This window comes from Trachemys scripta, chromosome 12, assembly GCF_013100865.1.
Source record: "Trachemys scripta elegans isolate TJP31775 chromosome 12, CAS_Tse_1.0, whole genome shotgun sequence".
NCBI classification, from domain to species: domain Eukaryota; kingdom Metazoa; phylum Chordata; order Testudines; family Emydidae; genus Trachemys; species Trachemys scripta.
In genome coordinates, this window is record NC_048309.1 from 1,896,041 (window position 1) to 1,906,154 (window position 10,114).

A 10,114-nucleotide genomic window follows, 5' to 3' on the forward strand; every position below is an offset into this window, starting at 1 on the left:
GGCGCGGGCCGGGCCGGGCCGGGCCGGGGTCTACCCGAGCCCGGGGCGCGTCTGGGCCGAGCCGGCCCCGGTGCAGCCCGGGGCGCGGCTGGGGGCTGGGGGCTGTGCGCGGGGCCGGGGCCGGGGCCGGGCTACCGGAGCGGGTGGGCCCGGCTGGCGCTGACTCGTCCCGGGGCTCTGTCTCAGGCGGGGCCGGGACCCCTCGGGGGTCGCGCGGTGTCCGCCCCCAGCCGCGATAACGGCGTTACCTGGAGGAACACGGGTATTTGGTGTGTCAGGGGGTCCCCGCTGCACCGCCGACCTCTCCCGGGCACTTTTCCAACCCGCAGCGCTTCCCAATGCTCCGGGTCACCAGCCCGGACGTGCCCCGCCCTGGGCGAGCCGCGGGTTCCTGAGCGCAGGTTAGGGGTGACCAGGTGTCCCGCTGTTGGGGTCTTTTTCTTCTATCGGCTCCTGTTACCCCCAACCCCCTGCCCCGATTTGTTACATTTGCTGTCTGGTCACCCTAGTGCAGGTGCACAGCCGGGAGACGTGGCGGTGCCAAATCGTTTCTCACCCGTGTGCTTTTTGCCTAACTGGTCCCTGCAGGGCGTTAGGGCTGGGATTACAGTGCATATCCCACACCGGTGCACGGCATCTGGCCCTCGCTGTTGCGGTAGATAGCCATGGACTTGAGATGAATACGTTTCCATCACTGGTACCCAGAAACCTACATGAGCTTCAGGCTGTCTAACGATTTTGGCTTCCCATCTTGATTTTAGGTGTTGAGCCAAACTCACACCGAGGTCATTGGGCAGCTTGTCTGCCTCCCTTTCAGTTGTGCAGTGCGGAAACTCTTAATGGCCTCTCCTGCATTACAAAGTTTGAACACAGTTGTTTCGAATCCACTTATCTAACACAATGGGGACCATAAAGGTAGGCCCAGATTAATCCCATTCAGAAATGCAGCAGCTAATCATGATTAATTTGGCCTACCCTAGCCCCAGACCCATGGCAGCAATAGGTCATCTAGTGTCAGAAAGTGATAACATTTTGTAATGGAGACAAACCCTCAGGGTAGGTCTATACTTACCTCCGGGTCCCGCGGTAAGCAATCGATCTTCTGGGATCGATTTATTGTGTCTTGTCTAGACGCGATAAATCGATCCCGGAAGTGCTCGCCATCGACGCCGGTACTCCTGCTCGGCGAGAGGAGTACGCAGCATCGACGGGGGAGCCTGCCTGCCGCGTGTGGACCCGCGGTAAGTTCGAACTAAGGTACTTCAACTTCAGCTACGTTATTCATGTAGCTGAAGTTGCGAATCTTAGTTCGAAGTGGGGGGTTAGTGTGGACCAGGCCTCAGTCTCCACTTGCAGGTACAGGTTACAACAGGGATCAGTAACCTTTAGCACACGGCCCGCCAGGGTAAGCACCCTGGCAGGCTGGGCCGGTTTGTTTACCTGCCGCATCTGCAGGTTCGGACAATCGCGGCTCCCACTGGCCGCGGTTTGCCATCCGAGGCCAATGGGGGCTGCGGGAAGCGGCGCGGGCTGAGAGATGTGCTGGCCACTGCTTCCTGGAGCGGCAAACCGCAGCCAGTGGGAGCCGTGATTGACCGAACCTGCAGATGCGGCAGGTAAACAAACCAGTCTGGCCTGCCAGGGTGCTTACCTTGGCGTGCCATGTGCCAAAGGTTGCCAATCCCTGAGTTACAACATGCTTACATGATGGAGAGGTAATGGACATTAGCTCCTACAGCAGCAGCCCAAATACCCCGTAAAGGTGTGGAAATATCAGGATAGGTCCACATCCCTTCTCCTATTGTGCTGCTGTATACTGAACTTGGGTTGCATAGTCTTGTGCTATCTCCGCACAGCACCATACAAATCCCTTTCCAACAACAGTTACTAGCTATGCAAATATTCTTGAAGACAGTATTCCAAAAGGATCAGTGAGTGACCTCTACAAAGCCAGAAAGTCATGTGAGGAAGCATCATTTCCTTGTTGCCATTGGGAGGGAGGTGGCCGAGGAAGTGCAGTGAAGTAAACTATAGTGGTGAAATGAATCTGAGTCTATGGCGCTGCATTGAGTAGGAGAAGGGTGTTAACATTGAACAGCAGATATTCCTCTTTCAAGGATCTGTGAAGAGAATTTGGAAGAAGTGAGTGAGAAATGTAGCCTGCTAGTCCCTGGTTTAGTGACACTATCCTATTTCTTCACAGCAATTCTCGGCACTGACTGATGTAGTCTTCCGCTTTTTAACAGAGCCCAAGGAGGTAAGGCCTCTGCAGCACAGTATGGAGAGGGGGTTGATTGCAGCGGTCAGATGAGATGAGCACAGAGTTAAGGCTTTGTCTCTTCTCTTTGCTGTCTGCAGGTAGAAAGGTTTCTGACTCAGCTCTCTGAATTTGCCACCATGAATGAAATCAGCCTGGGTCCTCTGAAAAATATTATCAAAAGTATCCTCCTGATACCTAACGGTGAGTAGCCTGGAAGTGGTTGTGTGTGAGAGAATGTTACTCCTGGCCTGAGCCTGAAAGGAACTGCTGTGTTTGTGCCTGCACATTAATCCATATAGAGCCCCACTGATTTCACTGTGCCTATCAGCTTGCAGGACAGAACCTTTGATTGCTAAGTAAGCAGTAATCAAGAATTAAAAATGAGTTCTCAAACATACTTTAGAAAACCCTCTTTCTGTTGAAGTATCCCTGTTCAGTTCATCAGGCTGTTGTCTCTCTGAAGCCATGTCTATACACAAGTTCCACTGACTTAACTAAAATCTGTTAAAAAATATTTTAGTTGAACCTACAGAAATCTTTTATGCGGACACATAAGAACGGCTACACTGGGTGAGACCAAAGGTCCATCTAGCCCAGTATCCTGTCTTCCAACAGTGGCCAATGCCAGGTGCCCCAGAGGGAATGAACAGAACAGGTAATCAAGTGATCCATCCAAACCACACATCTGTTGGTTTAAGTAACACTTGATTATGTGAGTTTAACTTGCACCTGTAAAAATGTATATATTTGGTGAAACTAGTGCAGTTTTATCTTCAGACAAAAACACTGTAGCAGCTGCCAGCTACATGATGCAACATTGTACTTCCCAGTAGGCTGATGAGCTTCATCAGACAGAGAGGGCTGAGCAAATTGAGACCCCATTAGAAGACTCTGGAAATCAGAGCGATTTAAAATTGTGTTAAGATGACTTCTATCCTTGTAGCCTCCTTTTAGAGAAACGCTTATCTATGAGCAGCTCGCCAAAACAGGTGTATGTTAATCACACATAGTGGAGCCAGGAAAGACCAGCCAAGTCATTCAGTCTGACCACTTGGTTTTACAAGATTATTCCCTACAGCAATCCTGCTACCAACATAGCCAACTTATTCTCAGCAATCTGCAGTGCCTGTGCTTCACCCACCTCCCTTGGGAGTTTCTCCTGTTGATCCATTACCTTTATTATCTGTAGGTCTTAGATTTTTCTGTAGTTCCCATCACCGTAGTACTTAAGTGCACATTTTCTTCTAGCATTTTGCTTGTACTAAATTTTCCTTTTGTAGCTTCAGGCCATTTCTCCTTTTCCTGCTAGCATAAAAGGCAGTGACAACATTTCCTTCCTCCTTTTATATAGCTACCTTAAAGGTATTTACAATCAGAAATCATAATTTTCCCCATTCTGAGGCTTTTCTTTTCTAGACAACATACATTTATCTCCCTCGGTTGCTATTTATGTGCCTTATCCTCAAATCCTTGTATCATTTTTGTCAGGGCTGAGATGCCATGAACGATACCTGCCATCTGTTTGGATAACTTCACTGAGTGCTTATGTACAGTACAGATACAAAGCCGTGTGGGGCAGGCCGTCTATCAGAATTTACCAGACAGAATCCTTCTCTTGGCTTCAGAGAACAGGGTCCTTGTAAATTTCAATGTGCAGCCTGCTCCCCAAGCACAAAGCAGGCAGGCACAGCAGGAGAAAATGTTATAGGCACATGTTCACACCCACCATCCAAAACACAGCAGGTAGGTCAAATTAATAGCTTGCCAGCCGTTAACGAGCAAAGCTTCTGTAGGGGGAAAAGCAGCAACTTCAAAATGAAGCTGCTGCCGCCATTACCATGGAGACCAACAATGTAGCTTCATCTTGCTCTCCTGCACATGCATCGGACTGACTCTTGAAGCAGAAGCTTTGGCTTCTACAAAGGTACAGGTAGGAGACAACAGTATTTCCTACTTTGGGGAGTAGCGAGTTGCTGAACAGCACAATTGGAGAACAAAAATATCCTATTAAAACCTCTCTGTCCCTGTGTTCGTTTGACTTAACACAGTGTACAAGTCTGTATTTCAGTCAAAATGATTTCCTCCTTTTGCACTGTTTATTCTAGGGGCCCTGAAGAGGAATCTGTCATCTGAACAAGTCAGAGCAGATTTCATTGCTCTGGGTAGGTCACTTGACTTTACTAAATATTAAATATTAATTGGTTATTATTTTGTTAATCTTGTGTTGTTTCTCCTACAGGACTCAGTGAAGAGAAAGCCAGTTATTTTGCAGAGCAGGTATTAGTAGAATTCCTTTACCTCTTAACTTAAAAAAAAAAAAAAAAATCTCACTGGGATGGGGCGGTTTAATAAACTTGTGGCCACATATTCAGAGGTGCCAAGAAGTCAGCTTGTTTGTTGCTTCATACCTAGCTGAAAATCATAAACTGAAGATACCATGACAACTGGCATGAAACATTTTGTCTAAGCAGTTCTTCTGATTTGGCATGGCATATGCATTGTAGCATATAAGCACCTTAAACAGTTTTATTGATTGCGGCAATTAAGTGTGGCTTTGATTCTGTTTCTGCCTTTGCTTGCATTGAACGTCAGCGTTATCCAAATAAATGAACACAGGACTTTTTGTATTAATGTGTTAAATTGGTCCCATGGCAAAATTTTCAAAAATGCCTAAATCAACTATATAAATAAAAAATAAAATAAACAAACTACGTTTTTTAAATTTATACCCCCGTCCATTTTCATATTTCGGCATTTATGCAGTCCCTTGATACATGTACATCTGCTTTATGCTTTTGCTGGGGCTCTGCGCAGTTCCTCATTGGTGTTGGAGCTACAGGGAATATGGTAAGGGGAAGTATTTTTGCATCAATTGGTTAGGTGTCCATTTTTTGCTCTTACAGTGGAAGCTGAATTCCCCTACCCTGACACGCCTGGCTGTTGGACAGACGCTGATGATTAACCAGCTTATAGATATGGAGTGGAAATTTGGAGGTAATGGATGTGAGACATGAGTAGAATGAAGTGTCTGTATGATGTCAAGGCTGAAATCCAGCAGCGGTTCTTAGCTGTAGACTGTCTTGAAATAATTTCACTCAACTAAGCTACTTTAGACCTCAGGGAAGTTATCTGCCATCTCTTCTCTCCATTTCACAGTGACCGCAGGGAGCAGTGAACTGGAAAAAGTTGGAAGTATCTTCTTACAGGCAAGTCTCCCAAAATGAGAGTTTAGGGAATGGGTTATAGTTCATCACTAGGTAAAGGACAAGCTAAAGGGATGAACCTGCTGGTGCTGACTCCAGTGGGAGCCGAGGGAACCCAGGAGTCTGGCATTTGGAGTTGGCTCTGCTTCTGATTTCTTGAAGACAGCAGCTAAAACAAGTGCACTGCTGCTGCTTTTCCTGCATGCTTCACTTATCTAAGGAGATTTGTGGCCAACAGCAGGGATGATGACGCACCAGCATTTGCAGTCTAGTAGAGGTCCTGATATTGTGTGCGAGAGGTTGGGTTGATTTGCTTAGATTAAAGACACTCCTGAGAAGGATCTACTCCTATAGTAGTTTTTCCTGGAAGACCAGTTGAAGAAGTCTCTCTACAATAGTTTGTGCTGTCTGAAACTAAAGTTTGATGCCTTGATTTTTATGGTGCTAGGCTGTTTCAATTAAATGTCTCTGATTTCTTCCCAGTTGAAATTGGTGGTTAAAAAAGGAAGCCAAATGGATCACGTGTATGTAGGTGAGTTAACTAACTTCAGAGGGGAGTTCTAGAGCAGAAACATTTCATGAAGCCTTTGAAATTCCAAGTATTTACAGAAAAGTCATATATATTCATTGGCTCTCAATGAGCTCCCAGCAGGGGATCACTATAGAACAGTGGTTCTCAACCAGGGATACGTGTACCTGGGGGTACGAAGAGGTCCCCTTCTCTTCCAGGGGATATACCAACATATCTAGAGATTTGCCTAGTTCTACAACAGGCTACATAAAAAGCACTAGCAAAGACAGTACAAACTAAAATTTCATACAATGTCTTGTTTATACTGCTCTCTATACTATACACCAGAGATCGGCAAACTTTGGCACGCGGCCTGTCGGTAATCTGCTGGTGGGCCGGGACGGTTTGTTCACCTGCAGTGTTCGCAGGTTCGGCCAATTGCAGCTCTCACTGGCCACGGTTCGCCGTTCCAGGCCAATGGGGGCTGCGGGAAACAGCACAAGCTGAGGGATGTGCTGGCCGCTGCTTCCTGCAGCTTCCGTTGGCCTGGAACAGCAAACCACGGCCAGTGGGAGCTGCGATTGGCCAAACCTGCGAACACTGCAGGTGAACAAACCGTCCCGGCCCACCAGCAGATTACCCTGATGGGCCACGTGCCAAAGGTTGCTGATCCCTGCTATACACTGAAATGTAAATTTATATTCCAATTGATTTATAATTATATGATAACAATGAGAAAGTAAGCAATTTTTCAGTAATAGTATGCCGTGACATTTTTGTATTTTTATGTCTGACCTTGTAAGGAAGTAGTTTTTAAGTGAGGTGAAACTTGGGGGTATGCAAGACAAATCAGACTCCTGAAAGGGGTACAGGAGTCTGGAAAGGTTGAAAGCCACTACTGTTGAAGCATTGACTATAGATGCTCACAGCTATTCCAACCCTGGCCTCTCCCAACTGGTGGCACTGTATGAAATAATTCAGAAGTACTGGCTGTGTGGAGGGTCTTCATATCTATGCATATCAAAATATTACCATCACGCTCTGACAATTGGAGCCTTTAGAAGTAGTCATTAGAGAGCAACATACTAAAGGAAATGAGAGCAATCCCAAGGTCTGTCATATTATGAAAATCTTTGCCTGAAATCCTGTTACATTCAAATGATGTTGTATAGAAAAGCATGTCAAGAGCTAGAATTTCTAATACAATCCAGCCCAGGTGTGGATGAAAATTGCTCCTTGATATGGATGTGAATAGCTTTGTGTTAGAAATGGGACTTTAAATATAGCTGGGTTTTTTTTCCTCCCCTTTCTCAGAGTTAACATTGCCGCAGTTCTACAGTTTTCTGCATGAGATGGAACGAGTCAAAACCAGTCTGGAATGTTTCAGCTGAAACCCTTAGGGACTGCATTTATACCATAGAGGGGTAATTTCTCCTTGTGGGCCAACAGGTCTGATCTTAACTCTGCAGATTTGTAACATATTAGATGAAGATTGCACTGTTTAATAAACAACACTGTCAAATAGTTCTGGACCCAGAATGGAAATGGTCTTTAAAACTGTTATATTTCTGTCCTTCAGAGTCTGAAACTTTTACAAATATTTAGTATCTACAAACATAAGTACTCATATTGCTTTTCTGTAGTAACCATTAGAAGAAAATATTGTCAGAGCTATGTAGACATTTATAGTGGTATGCAAGCTAGGAATCCATGTTAGTGTCCTGCTTCCTTTTGTATTGGACTTGCATGAGAGGGATAAAGCAAACTTGTGAGTGAAGAGCATGAAAAGAAAAGAGAGAATCCTAACTAGATGAATTAGTTAGCAGTGGTCCACATCAAAGCTCTCATTTTCGTGTTAAGAACTGGACTGATAATGTACTGCCCCATAATGGAAATTATTATTAAATAGTAAACATGGGAGAACACTGGGCTTTTATTTAAAAAAAAATCACCCTGATAATCCCCCTGTTTTCTGAACAAACATACGCTTCTAGTGAGGAGCTCCTAAAGACAGGCCTGTGTGAAGGAAGTAGGAGACTTATTAGTACATTTGTCTCTCTTGTTAGTCTCTTGGGAAGATTAACTCACTTGGAATGTTTGAGACACCTCTAAGCCAAGCAGAGGGCTTGTACTGCCTACCACTGCATTCACTTAGGTCTGTTTTGTGGCTGACTAGATTTCATTCTCCGGGGTTGTCACCTTAGCACCTTTTATCAGCCTAAATTCACTTTAAGCACACCTCTTGGGACAGGCCTTCTGAAAGGTGATCCCGCTTGCAAAGTATTCTCTTTCCAACACTAAGTGTTCCTGAGGAAGTGAGATCTTCACATGCAACTCCAGTCACAGCATGTATGATGGAAAGAACCAATACACTGTGATGTGTAGGAATAAGAGCTTGAACTAGCACGCAGCCAACACCTAAAATAACTCAGAGTCCTGCAATAAGCAGAGAGTCCTTCCTGCCTAGTTTCAATGAATGATCAAACATGAGACCTTCCTTTCTTAAATCACTTCTCTTCCAGTTACAACATTCCCTTCCCATAAAACCATGCACAGTGAGATTATAAATAAATACCAGAACTTTGACAGATTGCCCTCTGAGTGCAGTATTACATGCTCATTTTAATCCGTTATAGGAAAATACAAACAATTCCATATGATCTTTTATAAGTGGGACCAAGTGACAAATGAGAACGGTGTCTTGTGTTTGGAGAGTCTAATGGGGGGGAATCCTACTTGAAATGTCCCGGGTTGACTCATGGCCAATATTTGCATTTTTCTTTCCCTCTGTCATACTCCATTCATAAGGGAGTCCTGCTTTGTCACATGACAATTGTAAACTGGAAATAAAACCCTTAGAAATAAAATCCCTCCAGTAAAACATTCCTTGTCCATTATTTTTTTACCCCACCCCATCTCACATAGAAAAGCCAAAGGGTCGTGTCAAGAAGAGGGGCCTTTCTGCCTTACATTTTCTGCTACTTGTTCCTATTGTTTCACCCAGCCCTGCTGTTCCTAGGTTGTCACTATCAGATGATAGTTGTAGGGGGGGTGGGATACAGCGATGCCCTGAAAGGTGCCACTCTCAGCTGCAGATCTAGAACACTCTAACCTGCTCCCCCCCCTTACGTTCTGGCCTGGGGAGCGCTGAGGCCTCATGTCCTCCAGCTAAGGGCTCCTGGTGTGGAGCCCGACAGTCGCGGGGGGAGTCTGATAGGCAGCATGAGGGCACTGCTGCTGCACCCACAATGCCTCTGTAATGTGAAGTGACCTTCGTGTGCTACCAAAGGTCTCGGCAGTGCCCCTTTCATCCTGCGTACTTGACGATGCATGACCAAACAGGCTGCGCCTCTTTGGAAATGAGCTCTGGTAGATGGCCTGAGTGGAGCCCTGGATGCTGTGACTCGAAGCGTTTCTGTGGCATGAGCATGAAGGAACGTCAGCTGCAGTGGATTAAAATGGAAGTGGCTCTTTCTACGCTGGACTGTTGGGTCTGGGAGGAGACCTGGCCTCCAGAGAGCACAACAAGAAATCTAATGAGACAACTTTGTCGTCGTTGCACAGCAAGTCTCATCCCCTTCTTCACCTCCACAGCCACTCCCAGGGCTTGGTCCAAGAGCGGTATGGGGAGTGGTGTTTGGCCACGCTCCCTCTGGTCCTGCCCTTACTCCTGAATACTACTTCCTTGGTGCTAGCAGTGCAGGGGGGAAGGGAATGCTGGAGTCAGACAGTGAGCAGGGGAGGGGCACAGAGCGAGAGATTTGAGAAACAGAGCACTTTCCTCAGTTCCCACTGCAGCAGCCTTAGCGGGGGGCGGGCGAGGGGAGTACTGTTGTGTCCTGGTCCATGTGTCAGTTTTATGAATGATTTCCTGACAGGTACAAAGGCTGACTCAGCTGGCCTCCTGTTGTGTTCGGCGCGGGACCGGCTTTTCCGGCTGCCAGTCAAGCCCAGTGAGCCGAGAGCTAATCTCTACAGGGCAGCAGGCTCAGGGGGAAATAAGGGCCTCTTCTAGCTTGGGCTGAAAGCTAACTGTATTTCTTCAGTGGTTTTGGTTCCCTGGTGGTTTTCTCAGCCCATTTCCTCAGGGAGCAGCAGCAGCTCTCACCCCCTCCCACCACTTTGTTTTTCAGAGCTCTA

The 10,114-nt window shown here is 46.4% G+C and overlaps 1 protein-coding gene across 1 annotated transcript; it reads left to right on the top strand.

Annotated features, from left to right (window-relative positions):
• Positions 1–2,203: 2,203 nt before the first annotated feature.
• Positions 2,204–8,855, top strand: COMMD7 (COMM domain containing 7; the record flags this gene model as incomplete). Its single annotated transcript, XM_034787637.1, is given in 8 exon segments — positions 2,204–2,257; positions 2,359–2,461; positions 4,366–4,422; positions 4,500–4,537; positions 5,164–5,254; positions 5,417–5,466; positions 5,947–5,995; positions 7,289–8,855. Coding segments are annotated over 8 exon segments (519 nt in total), but the record flags the coding sequence as incomplete, so codon positions are not given.
• Between the last annotated feature and the right edge of the window lie 1,259 nt (positions 8,856–10,114).